This window comes from Theobroma umbraticum, unplaced genomic scaffold, assembly GCF_002168275.2.
Source record: "Theobroma umbraticum cultivar Fairchild unplaced genomic scaffold, ASM216827v3 scaffold_30.0, whole genome shotgun sequence".
NCBI lineage: Eukaryota > Viridiplantae > Streptophyta > Magnoliopsida > Malvales > Malvaceae > Theobroma > Theobroma umbraticum.
The window spans coordinates 4,446,030-4,463,359 of NW_018397254.1; the positions used below are offsets into that span (position 1 = coordinate 4,446,030).

Sequence of the window (17,330 nt, forward strand, 5' to 3'; positions counted from 1 at the left end):
TATATAAAACACTTTAATAATTTTTATATTTTAAAAATGTCAATAATATTTATAAAGAAAAATATATTTAAAGGTATATTATTAATAATCAATTTTACTGTAAATTTTAGATATTAAAATAATTAAATAAATCAATCATGACCAAATAAATCAATCAAAATAAAAAAACTTAAATCGAATTAACCAAATATAATTAATTTCAATTTAATTTAACCTTTAAAAATATTACATTATTGTACATGTAGTATTTAATATTCTGAAAAGATGGCCATATTTCAAAAGATAAAAATAAAAAGACGGAAATGTCCCTTGACCATTAAAACTCTCCAACAGCAAACTTTGCAAAATTCTTTTTCTGAAACAATTTTCCATCTTCTCTTCAATTCTCTTGGTTACCGATGTTTTGATCACCAAACCCAAACCGAAATCGAAAGCGAACGCCAGGTGCTTCACCAGATCCAGGTGCTTCACCGGTTTCAGCCACGGCCGATCCAATCATTTCTCAATAGATTTTACTTCATTTGACGTGGGACGCGATCCACTGGATCGAAGATGCCGGTGGCCGCTTCTGCCATCTACTTCTTGAATCTCCGGGGCGATGTCCTCATCAATCGTCTTTACCGCGACGATGTCGGGTAACTCTCTCTCTCTTTTTTCCTTCAATTCGAGCTATTACTTTGATAAATAGAATTAACTTTTATGAGTTTGGCGTGAATGCATCTAGGTTTCTCCTAATAGCTAATTTTCTTTTTCTGTGAAACGGCGAGGTTTCAGTGAGTTTTATGACAATTCTTTAGTTTCTTTTGGTATTGTTGTTGTGTGCGTTTGATTCGTATAATTTTCCATTTAGGGGAAATATGGTGGATGCCTTCCGAATGCACATAATGCAAACGAAAGAACTCGGTACATGTCCCGTGCGACAGATTGGAGGTTGCTCTTTCTTCTACATGAGAATCAGCAATGTCTACATTGTAATTGTTGTCAGCAGCAATGCTAATGTAGCTTGCGCTTTCAAGTTTGTTGTCGAGGTAGTCAAAGATATCTTGCTCTTTGTGTTTATATAGAAAAGATTTACCTCATATTCCTCTGGAAAAATGTGCAATTTGTGTTTTTTTTCTATGGTAGTTGACAGTAACACTGTCGTTGTTGCTTCTTTTGCAGGCTGTTGCATTGTTCAAATCCTATTTCGGTGGTGCTTTTGATGAGGATGCTATTCGTAATAATTTTGTTCTGATTTATGAATTGTTGGATGGTATGTGATTTAAGGACTGTTGAATGTACCTCCTTCCTCATGCATTCTCTTGCTTGGTTTCTACTGTATTCAGACACTCTTCTTTTGGCTTGATGCATGATATTCTATTGCATTCCTATAATGTGTATTCACTACCTCTGATTCTTGACTCATGGTTTATGGACTGTGCTAGGGAGCTTAGATTGGCATAATTAGTGGTAGCAGCTGAAACATATGAATATTACTTGCAGACTCAATTGGTCAATTAACTGACAGTTAAATAAGTAAATATAGTTTGTCTCTTTTAGGTTGCATGCTAACTTCTATACCAGACATTTATTCTACAGAAAGGAAGGGTGAAGAAAATCATTTAACCGTGGGTTCAAATTGTTGTTTGATTGAATGATTAAACGTTTGATTTCTGCATTGACATTGCAGAAATCATGGACTTTGGCTATCCACAAAATCTTTCTCCTGAAATTTTAAAGCTTTACATTACTCAAGAAGGAGTGCGATCCCCATTTTCATCCAAGGTAAGTTGTATTTTATGTTGTACCGGTTATTGCATTTTCAGGATTGATGCATGTGGATGATACTTGTATGGAAGATCTAGGTCTAATTTGTGCTTTAAATTTCTATAAAGTTGCATTCTCATTAATCATTTTCATTTGCTGTGTGCAATAAATCAATAGCCCTCAGATAGGCCTGTTCCAAATGCAACATTACAAGTTACAGGTGCTGTTGGCTGGCGAAGAGAGGGACTTGTTTATAAAAAGAATGAGGTGATCTAGCTTCTGAGTTCTGTCAACTTCCTTTCTTTATTGAATGTGGCAATTCCGCTGGTTTTAACATTTGTTTGTTTTAGGTGTTTCTGGACATCGTGGAAAGTGTAAACCTACTTATGTCTTCAAAAGGTTGGTACTGGTTTTGAAAGTGTTTTTGTTTGTTGATACCTTTTGGTTGATCATAAACCATTTGGTGATTGCAGGCAGTGTTCTGCGTTGTGATGTTACGGGAAAGATTCTTATGAAGTGCTTCCTTTCTGGAATGCCTGATTTGAAGTTGGGCTTGAATGATAAAATTGGGCTTGAAAAAGAATCACAACTAAAATCCCGTCCTACTAAAAGGTGGCTTCAAATTGCATTCATGTTTCATCGTATTCTGGTTTGCTTTATTCGTATATCATCGTCTTGTTTTCTGTCTGGTCAATGTTGCATTTATTCTTTTCTAAATTTTTGTATGCTTTGTTTAATATATTGCTTCCATCTGCATGAAGTCAAAATTTTCTGATATTGGTTTCAAAGCATGAAAATTTAACTTTATGATTTCTATCTCTTACAATGCTACATTTTGCAGTGGCAAGACTATTGAGCTCGATGATGTTACCTTCCATCAGTGTGTAAATCTTACAAGATTCAACTCAGAAAAGACTGTTAGTTTTGTGCCACCAGATGGTGAATTTGAATTGATGAAGTAAGCTTAGGAGTCTTCTCCCATATTTTATTTTGTGGGTCAAGTTTATGTTATTTAATGTGTAACTTTAGTTGTAGCAAAGTTTTGTTACTTTATATAATTGTGACGGTAAGTCCGTTGCGTCTGAGACTGCCATGCTGCATTCATTCTTTGCTCACCATGTTACTTTCTGAATGCTTCTCTTGATCATATAGATGCCATTTGAACCTAGAAATCTTTTTGACATAGATTGTGAAAATGAATGCTTAATGGTGCGGGTCTCTATCTGTTGCCTTTTCTATTGGTGGTGAATGATCTCAGTTTGCTATGTTTCTGCAATACATAATTCTTTTATATATACTTGTTTAATGTTCCTTTTGACGTGATGAATGCATAGGTACCGTATCACTGAGGGTGTTAATCTTCCTTTTCGGGTTTTGCCAACAATCAAGGAACTTGGTCGAACACGGATGGAAGTAAACGTTAAGGTTTGCAATCATACATTTTGAAATTGGCCATAATGGAAGTTAATGGTTCCTTTTGGCTTATTTATATTAATATTTCAGGTTAAAAGTGTCTTTGGAGCAAAAATGTTTGCTCTTGGAGTTGTCATCAAAATTCCTGTCCCAAAACAAACAGCGAAAACGAGTTTCCAGGTCACATCCGGTCGAGCAAAGTATAATGCTGCTATTGATTGCTTGGTTTGGAAGTAAGTGTTTTCGTTTGTTAATATTCGCATATCTTCTGTGTTCCACTTTAATATTAAGAATCTGCCTGCCTGCTTTCTTCTCATCTTAAGAGTGGATTAGCCAAAACATTTTTTGTGTGCTGCAGCCCCAACCACAAACCTATCCGTGCACCAATCTGTTTGCCAATAGCCCAATGAGTTTATTATCCTTGACTAATCATTTGTTTTCACTCTATATATGGTTTATCTTTAGATTGAGTTGAGTCATTTCTAAATGATATATTCATGTGATTTTTTAGGATAAGAAAATTTCCTGGACAAACAGAGCCAACCTTGAGTGCAGAAGTTGAGTTAATTTCCACCATGGCAGAAAAGAAGTCTTGGACAAGGCCACCAATTCAGATGGAATTTCAGGTGCCTAAGTCAATTACTTTTTTACTGCTTAATAATGTTAGAGTCATTTTGCTTTGTTCTACTGCAATATTTTTTCTTGGAAAATATAGAAAAGATATTGCTGTACTTGAAATTGTTCCTTTAGTTTCCTTTTATAAATTTCAAATGAAAATGCTGTACTTGTTAACCTCATTGTTTATAATGTATGTCATCGGTGCTCTAGTTTTCCTTTTTAATCCTTTTAAAGGTAGTTGAATTTCCATGTATGCTTGATGAGTTGAAAATTTGGAATTGGGGGGTGCAACGTGGGATAGTTGGATGTTCAATGGATTATAAAGGGAATTAAGGTTCTATTTGGTTCTCTAAACACATCTTTGAAAACAAAACCTCTTATTTGCATTTTTGATGAAAATGCCAAAGAACATCAGTTCTGGGTGACTTAAGCAGGGGAGCTTGACACCTTACCATGGTATGGAAGGCACTTAGACAAACGAAATACAGATGTAACTTATTGGCATTTTTCTTCTCAGGTTCCAATGTTTACAGCCTCTGGCTTACGTGTCCGGTTTCTTAAGGTCAGAATTCTTGTGTATTCTGATTGTATACGTGATTCCTTAAGGTGAACGCTGTGTTGACTTCGTCAATATTTTGCAGGTTTGGGAGAAGAGTGGGTATAACACAGTTGAGTGGGTTCGCTATATTACCAAGGCTGGCTCATATGAGGTCAGGTGCTAAAAACATGGGTGCTGCTGTGACATTGTGTCACAGAAGTTGAACGGTGATGAAGATATTTTCTTGCTAGCTGTTTCAGCAAAGTGATTCTTGCATGTATTTTACCTTGTGGGCAAGGTGAATGAGCCTCCATTACCCACTAAAGGATGCAGCTTGTGTTCATGTTTCTTGAATTATTAGGCATTTTTTCCCCCTCATAGTGGAGTTTTGTTAATATGATTATTTTGAGTATTTGGTTGTTATTTTTCATGTAAAGGCTAGCCCTTATTTAGAACAAAAACACGGTCCCATTATTTCATGATGCTGTATTACTTGTCGCATATTGTCACACATATTTTGTTGTAACTATACAGAGTCAGTTTTAAACGAGTATGACCAGGGTAGCTGGAACCTGGAAGTTTGGATTTTGGAATTGGATTCATCTGAGGTCAGTGTAGATTGAAGTAGTGAATCCCACTGCTTTGGGCTACACATTGCTGCTCCCCTCCTAATGTTGTTGTGAAATTTCAAAATTATTCTCTTCCATCAAACCTTTATGCTTTTGCTTTTCTTTAGTGGGAAAAGTTCTTTTCAAGGTGCTGTACAGCAATGAAAGGGTTATTAGCATACCATTTTAAGCATCATTGCTAGTCTTTGCTCCATCATCCATGTTTCTGGGAGATTCTGAGGCACATCAATGTCTTTTACGCATAAAAAAAAAATATACATATTCAATTTCATTTTAGTTGTAGGTGGTTCAATGCTCTCACCTGGTCAGGTCGTGACCCCTGAATATCGAATTTGAGATTACTGTGGATGGGTTTTTGGCCTTTTCCCATATAGATTCCGACCCTTTTTAAGTTCAAAATTTTTTGCTCTTTGCAGGACAGCTTCCAAAACTTGTAGTATCCATTAAATGGATATGACATTATTATGGCAGTTACATCTGTATTTCATTCAAGCAAGCAAGCGTCCATCAATGACTGTACATTGCTGGAGTCTTGTTTTTGTCTGTCAGACATCACATAAAATCACTATCATATCTACCACATGCCCCAAGCCTACTAAAAATTTTGTTACCAGGTATTTGGATCCTTAGCAAAAATTAGATTCATCATCATTTTATTCTCAATTGCATGAACAAGGCTCCCAATCTTGGGATCAAAGTCTACTACTACCTTGCTTTTGTCAAAAGGGCAAAAAAAAAGAAAAAAAGAAGGCCAATCAAACTTCTTTTTTTTTTTTTTTGCCGACTACAACAAGCAATATGAATTCTAATGTACTATAAAATCTAAAATCAAATTCAAGATCGGCGTAGAATAACATAAGTATAAACTTTTGTGAAAGACAGACAGAGGTTTGGTTTACTTAGTCGGGGCATGTTCTGATCTCACTTTCCGCTGAAAAAGGGGAAAAAACACAAAACCTTTCATAACCTGCCACGTTACCTTGTCAAACATTACTGTAAAATTCAATCGGCTTCCCCACAAGAAATTCTGTGGGCAAATAAAGGGTGCTTTAAAAAAAAAATTTAGTATTAAAACCCTAAAAATAAAAATAAAATAATAAAAAGAAAGAGAAAACCCTACTTAAAGGGGTATAATTTTTATCTATTTTATTATTATTTTAATTTTAACTAAATGGGCTTATTTTCCGGCATTCATTCCCGAGTTTTTTAATTTTATTTGTACTCTTCCTTTTGAGTTCCTTCCAGTTCCCCAGTTCTCAAAGTAGATAACTCACACAAACTATTTAGAACTTGCTTCGCATTACACTTCTTTTTCGTTTCTTCCGTTTCGCATTTTCTTTGGAAGAAAAATAAAGAATTTTAGTTTCGAAGAGAGAGAGAAAGAGAGAGAGAGAGAGAGAGAAGATGGAGTCGAGAGAAGTACAAGGTCCGGCGGCAGGGGGATTACAGGTACAACAACCGCAACAGATGGTAATGGACCCACATCTTCATCATACCCTTCGAACTCCGGCATGATCAGCCCTAATCCGACGCCTGCCATCCCTCCTTCTTCCACCCCACGTTTCCCTTTCAACTCCTTATCTTCTCGCCTGCCGCCGCTGCATCATCAGCATCATCAACACCATCAACATCAGCAGCAACCCAAGCCGTTGGATTCGCTAAACTCCGTCGGGTTTGATGGATCGCCGCAGTTACGGTACAACACGGAGCCGGCCATGAAGAAGAAGCGTGGCAGGCCTAGAAAATATGCTCCTGATGGTAACATTGCTCTCTTACAATTGGCACCCACCACTCCTATTGCTTCTAACTCCGCGAATCACGGTGGCGGTGATTCTGTCGGCTTAGGAAGTAGTAGTGGCGGAGGTGCTGCGTCAGAACCACCTGCTAAAAGGAACCGTGGCAGGCCACCGGGTTCTGGAAAAAGACAGATGGATGCATTAGGTAACTAAGGGTTGAAGAGTCAAAGTTATAGTCTTTTTTTTTTATCATATTTTGTTGTATAATTTTTGTGTGTGTTTCTGTGAGCAGGTGGAGTTGGAGGGGTGGGATTTACTCCTCATGTGATTACCGTGAAAGCCGGCGAGGTGGGTTTGTTTTATAAGTAATATATGAAGTTATAATTGCCGTTGTTTCAGAGGGAATGGAAAATATTATGTATCTGAAGGCAGGCTTGAAATTGTGTGAGGGTTTCTTGGCTGAATGCTATTGTATTTGGGGGATAACTAAAAGTTCTTAAATTGAATTTTCAAATGTTTTAAGCTTCCTGTGTCGGTGAAATCATCCATTTTGTTTATTAGTACCGTGAAGGAATTTCTTCGAGCCCTTCGAAATACAGCTCTAGAATAATGATTTTGAAAAATTATTAAGTAACTCATCCTATAATTCCTAAGTGGAGCACTATCAAGTGATTTAGCTCTAACTGGATGTTTGCTCACTCCAAATGCTGGGCAATGGAAATTGTGTATAGCATGTGGAAAGTAGCTTTAGTCATGACATGTTTACCCTTTTCTTGTTGTCGAAGATTCATTGACAGAGATACTTCTATAATTGAGTGTTAAAGTGTGGTGGATGGATTAGTTTACCTCTTCCAGTTGATAACTTGAGGCAGAATGCATACCGTTATTCCATCACAGATGGATCTATCTTAAATAGTATTGCACGACAACAAACTTGCGATACTTTCTTCTTGGAAATATTCTGATTGCTTATGTTTGTATATCTTGAAACTTGTTATTTGTGCCTTATTGCGTAGTCTTTGGGTTTGCAGGATATAGCGGCTAAAATTATGGCTTTTTCACAACAAGGACCTCGCACAGTCTGTATTCTCTCTGCAAATGGTGCCATCTGTAATGTTACACTCCGTCAACCAGCAATGTCTGGTGGTACAGTGACATACGAGGTAACTTTGACATCATTTAAGATTTATCTGATAAAGTTAGCTTAGGCTTATTAACGCATCTGCTCAGCACCTTGGCTTAGATAGGATTGCTTTCATATTTCCAAGGCTGCTGAAGGACCCTTGACAGAAAAAAAGAGAGTTTCCTTTCTCTCTGTCTATGTCATTTGTGCGTATTGCACACACACCTTGGTGTCTTTCTCTCTTTGGGAGAATACTTTCTATATTTTAACATTTAATTTTAAGAAAATGTATTTTTAACCTATCATAAGTTTCTTGTCACATGTTAGGATCACAGTCCAATGCCCTCGTTAGTGTGGCTACATTTTTTTTTATCCAGTCCTCATATGTGCTAGTTGGGTTTTTTGGAGTATGGTTGTGCTAGATGAATTCTTAGATACAATTATTAGGCTTAGAGCTAAAATTTCATGTCAATAAACACATGGGTGTAATAGGCAGTCACAGATATAGGATGTTAAGGCCAACTAATTGAGAAGAGTGAGCTGCAAGTAATATGCAGTTATCTGATCCCTTCTTGGACCTTGAGGAGTTATTATGAGCCAAGGACAGTTCTGGAAGATCCTTGAAATTTGAGTCAATTGTTGTTTGCAAGAATTGGGGTAAAATATTGATCCTTTGAATGGATGCTCCCTCTTTTTGTTTTACCCTTCCATTCCCTATTATGCTGTTTCTTCGTAAATGCAACTAATTTGCTGAAAATACCATTGCCACCAATTTAACAACAGCAACAGCAATAATAACAATCTTACAAAATAAAACATAAAGCATAGCTGCCATCTTTTGAAGGATAGCTAACAAACCATCAAAACACTGCAATCCGTATGCATAGACACATATGTCCATGTAAAAAACACCATATAGATTGTATGTACCCAAAAAAAAAGAAGAAGAAGAAGAAGACAGCATATAGATTATATGGTGGGAAACCTTAAATTGGAAACCCATATGCCAGAAAATGATACACACAGACCCAAATGAAATGCAGTCTTGGGTCAGTCGTCTCCTATGCACTGCTAATTCATATTCAAAGTATCGAACATCCTCCATTAATAAGAGCTAGCAAAAATAAGGTTGATTTGAGAGCGAGGGAGTGGGTGAGCCAGCATGTGAAAGTGAGAGATTGAGAGGAGGGATGAATAATAATCCTATGCAGCCATGGTTTTTTTTAACTTACCCCATGGGTTCTATCACTAGAGTTTATTTCAGAGTTTATAGCTAATGGCATCAAACACACGTATTAAGCTGAAATCTCATCCTTATTTGGTTATAAAGACATGAAATATTTATTACCAAAATGGACTATACAATTTTAGCAGTTTGAATTATTTTCCCTTTATCAATTATGCGCAATTTAATTATGGCATAATTTTTTATTGCAGGGCCGATTTGAAATTATTTCTCTGTCAGGTTCCTTCTTGCTTTCTGAAAATAATGGTAGTCGCAGCAGGTCTGGTGGTTTGAGTGTCTCCTTGGCTGGATCTGATGGTCGAGTGTTAGGTGGTGGAGTTGCGGGGATGTTACAGGCAGCATCACCAGTTCAGGTATATCTTTCTTACTTTTGTGTTTGCAATTGCCTTGTTCATATGTATAATTACTAATTACCATAAAATTATAATAATGTGATGACATATTTTCTGCATGCACACCTCAGAAGCCTTGAGCAGCTTGGGATTGAAACTTGGTTGAATTTAGTTGTTTGCATCACAGAAGCCATTATTTACTGTGTAACCATGTGGGTATCAAAGGAAGTGTCTGACTTGTCATGGCATGGCAAATAAGTCAATGTGTTTCGTTCATTCTTGTTTCATGAGTGTGTTTTTTTATCTCCTGCCAGGTTATTGTTGGCAGCTTTATAGCAGATGGGAAAAAACAGAGCACAGATATTTTGAAAAGTGGACCTTCCTTACTAACACCAAATATGCTGAATTTTGGAGCTCCAGCATCAACGAGTAGCCCTCCTTCGCAAGGTGGCTCTAGTGAGTCTTCTGATGAGAATGGCGGCAGCCCTCTTAATCGGGGGTCTGGATTCTACAGTAATTCTGCTCCATCTATTCATAATAACAATATGCAAATGTACCCACTTTGGACTGGCCACACTCCACAATGAAGATGCTACTGAATTAACAGTAGAGCACTTTGGGCATCGACTTGGCGATTGTTCTTGCATAACAGCTAGAGATCAAATTCCAAATGCTAACATGCCTTAAAGAATAGGAATGGTAGAGATTCATTTTTCTTCTAGATCGAGTTTTTCCTTCTTCTTTTGAGTAGTTTTCAAGTTTTCTTCACCTCATCGAAACATGGCTGCTGTTGAGAGCTGAGAACATTCCTCCTATTTCTTAGAATCTCAAATTTACTTTTTCCGAGTATTGTTTCTCTACTGGTTGCTGTTGTTAGGTTTCAGATGTAAAACTCATTTTAAGAATATGATTATCACAGGGAGTCCTCCATAGCACATAATTGATTAATTAAATTTTATTTTATTGCTTTTCCTAACCAGTGTTTTTAGAGAAGAAATCTCTGAGATTAATTAAGATATCATACATAGTAATATTGTTATATTAAATGTTGCAAGATTTAAAAAAAGAGTAAATCCGTATAGAAAGAGGACAAAACATTGTAAGACAGTGCTTGCACAGTGCATGCCAGCCAGAGTTGTAAAAGCTGTGGACATGTTCAAAGTCTAGGTCTGGGTGATCAATCTTCTGGAATCCTCTTTGACAGATCCAAGTCATATGAAATCATGGAGCATCTACGACCAAGGAAAGACTTGGAGAGTGGGCTTTGGAAACATGTTCTGTCTTAATGATGGAAGTGTGAATAAATTATTAATGATCCAAGCCCATTGAAGCCACATGCAAAGCACAAGCACAGAAACCGCGTGAGGAGAAAGTCTGATACCACCCGAGGATTGTTGGGCGGCTCCTAACACACGACTGGAAAGTTGGAAACTGATTTTCCACCTTATTTCTTCATCATTACAATTTTATTATTCCAAAAAAACCTAGCAGGGTTTATGTATATATACAACCTTACCTAAATTCTTGTTATTTTCATTTTTAGCCTTCTGAACCTTCTTAATGATGCTTGATGAACTACCTCGTTTCCTTCGGTTAATTGACCACATTTGTATATAATAACACGAACAAATGTGCCAAGTGCCCGTCCTAACACATATGTGGAAATTAACAGATTTTGGTTGCCGATTTGGTTTACCTAATCTGTAAGTGAAGACGATGTTTAAGCTAAAAACCTTTTATCAATAAAATTAATGTATTGACTTCAATTTCATCGTGTTTTTATGATTATTCGACTTTGATTAAAAAATATTTACTTTTATGATTAAATTTTAAGAATAATGGATAAATGAAATTCTGTTTATATAAAAAATTTTATTATCCATTGATTTAAGGATGAGATATTTGCTTTAAAATTTTATTAAATTTAAAGTTTAACTAATATAATGTAAAAACTCTACTTTGTTTATGAAAAAAAATATGCATGAAAAAGTTTGATATGTAATAAAATCTATAAAAAAAAAAAGAAGGAAAACAAGTAATGTATTGGTGAATGAATGAATTGGATATATAGATAATATAGTGGGCGTTTTAACTCTATTGTTCATCATATATACACGTAGACACGAATTCTAGTAGGAAAAATACAAAACGCATAAATTTCAACGCGGACTTTTGCACATGACATCGTAATCGGACTTCAATCACAACGCTGCTGCTGCTGCCGCCTGGCGCGGATCCTACACAGATATTGTCTCTTCCCACGCGCCTCTCAATTCTTTGCAGTTTGCACTATAAAGTCAGTGCCAAGGGCCAAGTGTTACTGCATTTTTGCACCCTCAATTCTGTTTTGCTGAATTACAATCTCCTTTGGCATATTCTCCCATGAACTCAATGATTCTGGTAAGACTGTGCGTTACTTATTATCTTCAACAATTCAGCCCTCCTCGATGCCTTATAATCGAATATTATTAACTAAGTTGAGATTTAAGTACCTCAAAATTAGAGATATCTTACTCTTTATGTAGCGAGCCCGAGAATTGATGAGCACACTCGCATGGATTGAGAGTGGTATTTGCTCAATCACAAGTCTTATTCCAATTCCTACTACCAAAGAGATATGCTTGTACACAAGCCAACGGCTCTTTTGGCCAGCAAAACCCTTTTACTCCCAACCAAACTTTACTACCTAAAAAACCCATTAAAATACCTACTGCAATTTATAATACCTTTTCCTTTGCTTTGCTTGTAAATACTCCCTCCTCCCTCCCTCCTTCTCTCTCTAGCCGTTGCTTCGCCTATTCAACCGGAACTTGTCAAACACTTTCCCCCCAATCAAAACCCTTCACGATCATAACAACCTCACCAATCCCCGTAATTTTCCTTACCTTGAAAGCCCCACTTCCACATTTATATAACCTGTTCCATTGTCCTAGCCATAGCACAGCACGCACGGTAAGAGTCATTAGCGTAATATTTTATCTTCTAACTTTAGTTAGTTTCATGGATTGCTTGGTCTTGCCTGTCTCCTTGTTGCGAAGGCGCAGCACGACATCAGGCCTACGCTACCGGCCTCTGAGGCAGGATGGATATGGCGATTTGGACCGACAAGTGACGGTGGTGGTAGGGAAAGAGAAGAGGGAATTTTTGGTTGACCCTTTCGTGTTAGAGGAGAGTCCATTCCGGGCTTTGATTGACACAATGAAGAAGGAATATGGAAGTCAAGTTGATGCGAGAAGGGAGAAGAGGAGGGTGATTTTCGTGGACGTGGATGCTATCTTGTTCGAGCATATGCTTTGGTTGATGAACAATGATTGCTCTTCTCTGTTTCAGCTCAACCTCGAGGAGATAATCGACTTCTATGCTCAGGATAATTAGAGTGGAGAAGAGAGGTACATTGGTTTAACCAAAATGTGAGTTGATTGACATATCCTCCTGTAATCTAAACACTACAAGCACTCACAGAAACGGAAACAGTATAACTATTTCTCTCTTTATTCATCCTCCTCTTTCTCTTCTTTGCCTCCTTTCTTTTCTTTAATTACCAGGAGATTGACACTCCATTTTATACAAATTAATGCTGATTCCTTTCAACTGGTTGTTACTATTCCATCGATCCTTCTCCCAGGTTGTGATGCAGCCCTGTTCATGAGCTGTATCTTGCGTTTTACAGTGAAAAACAATAAACACGCTTATCTTCTTTGGGGTGTCGAAGAAGTAATAATGTTTCTAACTTGATTTCAGCTTCTCCAATTCACAATATATTTGGGTTAAGAGCAGTTCACGCAGATAATTACAGTTGAAAATAACCAGTACTAGTACTTAAGTATACTTTGAAAGTTTCAGCTCTCAGTTTTGCTAATTACTTTGCAATTGTCATAATAATACAACTTTGTTGCATTTGTATGAAATGATGTGAATGCCACAGATTTAGCCCATCTCTAACTCACGTAACCTTTAAGTACATTAAATCCAATCTCGATCACAGAGAGATAAATGTACTTAATTAAAAACAACAAGAGGTCTACACAATCCTTGATGAAACAAATGAACAAGGCGTAATGATCATAAACGCAAAGAAAACATAGGTGTTGTTTTCATGTGCTAATTAAGTAAACTATCCTGGACAAAATCTATCAGTCTTTTCTTATTCTTTTTCTCTTTCTCTTTATCATTCCAAACATATTTTATGAGTACATTAATTCAAACAAGACGTTAATTGAAAAAAATTATAGTCGAAAAAAAATCATAAAAATATCATGTAAAAAAATTAAAATCACAAAATGTATAGGTATAATTTTCTTGATAAAAGTATCTTTTGTCTAATTCCAGACTTGGACCGATCTGAACCAAAGTAGATGCTGAAAACTTTGGGTTTGTTGGTGCATTAAGAGAAAGGTTGAAATTAAAATTATAACCCAAAGAAAAGAGAAGATTGAAGTTAAAATCAGGTCAAATGTTAGAACTTCTATCGGAAAAGCTACCCAACACAAAACTTAAAGCCACAAATTTCTAAGAAGAATTTAGCTTCAACAACGATTTGACAGACAGGGAAAGAAAAAAGAAACCCTAACTCGTTTATGTATAAAATCCATGTGAGCATATCCAAACTGGAACCTGGGTTTGGGGTTTTAGGCCTACTGGAGTCATGTTGGGTTGGGCCCTAGAAAGCTTTCCATGACCAAAGTTCAGTTTTGCATTATGTATATTTTTTGGGATAAATCCAAGTGCTTCAAATGGTCACTAGTGATTCAAATATCTAAAAACCAAGTTAACCATAGATATATTCTTTTACTAAATTTGAAAATCACATTTATTAGTGTAATTCAATTACAGAATTCCTTCAAGAAGGAAGCACCACCAAATATCAAATTCACATCCATTGCTTTATTGGGGGGTGGGATGCGTCCTTTATGTTTTCTTTAGTATCTTAATGTTAGGGTATTGGTATGGAATAGGGGGTTCGGATCTCAATTTGATTAAGGCATTCTGTAATTGAATTACATTAATAAAATCTATTCCACTTGCAAAAAAACAAAATAAAAAAATTGAACTTCACATCAAAATTGGACCATGTAAACTTACCCTCATCATCTCCTTCTAGTGTTTAGATTCTGATTCACAGTCACATACATGAATGACCCAAAGCTGGTTTGCTGTGCAATTTTTCTTTCAACGCACAACACAAAATTCTTCTACTTTTCCAATATCAAAGAAAGAAGGCCAGGATATTTGATTAAAATGCTGACTCTTTTTGCTTAGGATTTACATAATTGCTAATTGCTTTTTAGTCAATGGTAATCATGATGCAGTTTGGAACTTATAAGCACTGTTGATATGTTGTTAGGGACAGCATCATTTCTTAGTATTTCAAACTTAATTTCATTTTCCTGTCGTGGATCGGATGAAGAATAATATTTTAATATTTAAATGTTAATCATGAATTTGATTTGTCAATTACTATATTTATGCATTTTTTTAGCATCATTAATCAAAGTTATTCAATAAAACAAACCCAAATTTGGGGTCAAGAAAGGGGACTCTCCGTGGTACGTTGTCATCATCGTTGTCGTCTACCCTATAATCAATGTCGTTGGGAGCCAGAAAACAAGCTACTTCTTGGAAATGAGGTTTAGCCCTAATTGATAATTGTTTATTGGGGGTTGAGAGTTGATTAAATTAAAATGAATAGAAAAAAAAACGAGGTTTTTTTCTTGTGAGAATAGAAAATTTTGATTATCCAGAAAGGTGACAGCTTAGAATCAAATGTTGTAAAGCCTAGGCATGATTTGATATTTAATAGGTAATAGTGTACGTATGACTTGGTCAGCTCTTGTTTGGAAAACCAGGTTTTGCTCATAATTGTTCTACCACACTTGCACTATTTTATTCATCTTTGGTATGCTAAGATCTTCATCTTCTAACTACTATTCAGCTAGCTTCTCAAAGTCATTTCATCATCATTTTGTTCTTTGCTTTCTCTACATCATCATCTTCATCCCTATCACCGGTTGGTTATTTCGGTTTCGACCCAATTTTACTCAATACTAGTAAGCTCAGTTAATGAAGATCTATATATCAAGCATGACTTAACAATTTAAGCAATTAAAAGATTTTTTTTTTCTTGGCATCTTCCTATTTTGATTTATCCAAAAAAAAAAAGAACTTTGGCTTACTTTCTATACTTAATTATCTAAACAAATTGACAATGATTTTATCGACCCAAATCTGGTTAATTTGACTAGGACATAAAACACTGCTACTTAAGTTAATTGTACAATGTTATACCAATCATGTCTAGGGGAATTTTGTTTGTTTTCATGTTCTTATCACAAAGAGCTATAAGTCTCACCCTCCGTTTATTCTTGTCATTAATTTAAGGTATCATATATATGCAATGCAAGAGGGTATAAACGATTCTCTTGTTATGCCACTTCTTGATGCTATTAGAATTGGAGGAAGGATAACTAACTACAAGCACAAATCAAATTTGATTTGGTTAAAGTAAAAAAAGAAAAATCAAATAAGAAAGAAACTGGAATGATGGAAATTCTATATATATCACCAAAAGTAAATAATCAAATTAATCAAGAATTGTAGAATTCTCTTGACTAAATTATGAAGAATAGACAATCTTACTGTAAATTATGTGTGCGTGTATCTATATATATATATATATATATAATTACTGTTTTTTTTTTAATTTGGTACATAATTAGAGATTGTTCGTAAGTAGTATAGTGCACCTATAGCCTTTAAATTAAGGGGTTTTATTTTCTGATTGTTATATATATGTATGGATAAGTTTAGAAGATAATTAACATAAATATAACAAAATCATAGCATTTCCATTCACTCCAAGGTTACCATGATCGCTGGTTAAGCTGTAGAGCATGTGAATTTGCTTCTTTTTTTCTTTTTGTGCAATTAGTTTGCTTTTGCTTTCAATACTCTCAGAAATTTTAGTAGATTAAATACTTTGGGAACACTTCTAAATATATCAAAACCAAAAGTAAATATTATATCACGCAAGGGATGGTTCATGAACTGTGTTAACTCTTGGGTATGTGTATTCAACTTCTCAGATATTAGTGTTTAGTTCAAAACAACAGACTGATCAAAACGAAACAAAAAACCCTGGAATAAAATGGGCATATTCCAGAACTAAAGTTCTTTAGTACCAAAGAGACTAAAATACAATTCTATCTTAAGACAACGCACAATGAGAATAATATGTTTCAGCAATGTTGATAATTGGCGCAAGGCAAGCATTTTCTTTCTCCATAAAGGAACCTTGGTATAAGGATTCAAAGTGGAGAATAGATTCATTCACTGACAATAATTTTTTACAAAATATATATTATTTAAGTGCACTATTGATGGAATACCTAACTGATAGTAAACAGACTAATGAAGATCATGGCTTATGTTATTTCTTAATGAAGCGTGGAAGCATTGATTTTGAAGAGGCTGTAATCGTAAGCAAGAAAGGAATCAGCATCAAGATGGATAAACAAGACCATTATTTGATCACAATATGCAATCAGAAAAAGCTTTTACGGCCAATTTCTTTCGCATGAGGTATCTATGTTATAACATTTGTTAAATCATTGTATCGCTATCTTTATAAACAGGAAATTCAGTCTTCTGATTGAACCATGGAAACTTTAATCCTATCAGTCAGATGGAGGATAATCTTATGGAAAATGCCCAACTCTTATAATTAATAGCTAAAAAAAAAAGGCAGTGATGGTATTTAAGTAAAAACTAAAAAAGGGTTATCGGATTTGGGAGCATGCATAGCTGCCAATGCTATGAATGGAGAGGACTGTTGGTGGAAGAAAGGCTCTAAAATCAAGTTTGTGCAGATGGAAAAGCCTAAATAAGTTAATATATCCTTTTCCATGTAAGAGTACTGTTATTCATTTTAAAACCATTGCCCTACTGTACCA

The 17,330-nt window shown here is 35.6% G+C and overlaps 3 protein-coding genes across 3 annotated transcripts; all 3 read left to right on the plus strand.

The window, feature by feature from the left end:
- Positions 1 to 344: 344 nt before the first annotated feature.
- On the plus strand, positions 345 to 5,026 carry LOC110411570 (Clathrin adaptor complexes medium subunit family protein). Its single transcript, XM_021421796.2, has 13 exons — positions 345 to 635; positions 851 to 1,028; positions 1,162 to 1,252; positions 1,670 to 1,764; positions 1,924 to 2,013; positions 2,097 to 2,145; positions 2,220 to 2,358; positions 2,588 to 2,704; positions 3,081 to 3,171; positions 3,250 to 3,392; positions 3,671 to 3,785; positions 4,295 to 4,339; positions 4,419 to 5,026. Exons 1-13 carry the CDS (start codon positions 553 to 555, stop codon positions 4,497 to 4,499), a joined length of 1,317 nt encoding a protein of 438 aa, XP_021277471.1. The 5' UTR covers positions 345 to 552; the 3' UTR covers positions 4,500 to 5,026.
- A 1,017-nt stretch (positions 5,027 to 6,043) lies between these two features.
- Positions 6,044 to 10,241, plus strand: LOC110426183 (AT hook motif DNA-binding family protein). The gene is made up of 5 exons (XM_021441345.2): positions 6,044 to 6,885; positions 6,973 to 7,028; positions 7,712 to 7,843; positions 9,241 to 9,402; positions 9,696 to 10,241. The coding sequence occupies exons 1-5, from the start codon at positions 6,456 to 6,458 to the stop codon at positions 9,966 to 9,968; spliced, it is 1,053 nt and encodes a 350-aa protein (XP_021297020.2). The 5' UTR covers positions 6,044 to 6,455; the 3' UTR covers positions 9,969 to 10,241.
- A 1,828-nt stretch (positions 10,242 to 12,069) lies between these two features.
- LOC110421758 (auxin-responsive protein SAUR77) lies at positions 12,070 to 12,972 on the plus strand. Its single transcript, XM_021435426.2, has one exon. It carries the CDS (start codon positions 12,382 to 12,384, stop codon positions 12,754 to 12,756), a length of 375 nt encoding a protein of 124 aa, XP_021291101.1. The 5' UTR covers positions 12,070 to 12,381; the 3' UTR covers positions 12,757 to 12,972.
- The last annotated feature ends 4,358 nt before the right edge of the window (positions 12,973 to 17,330 follow it).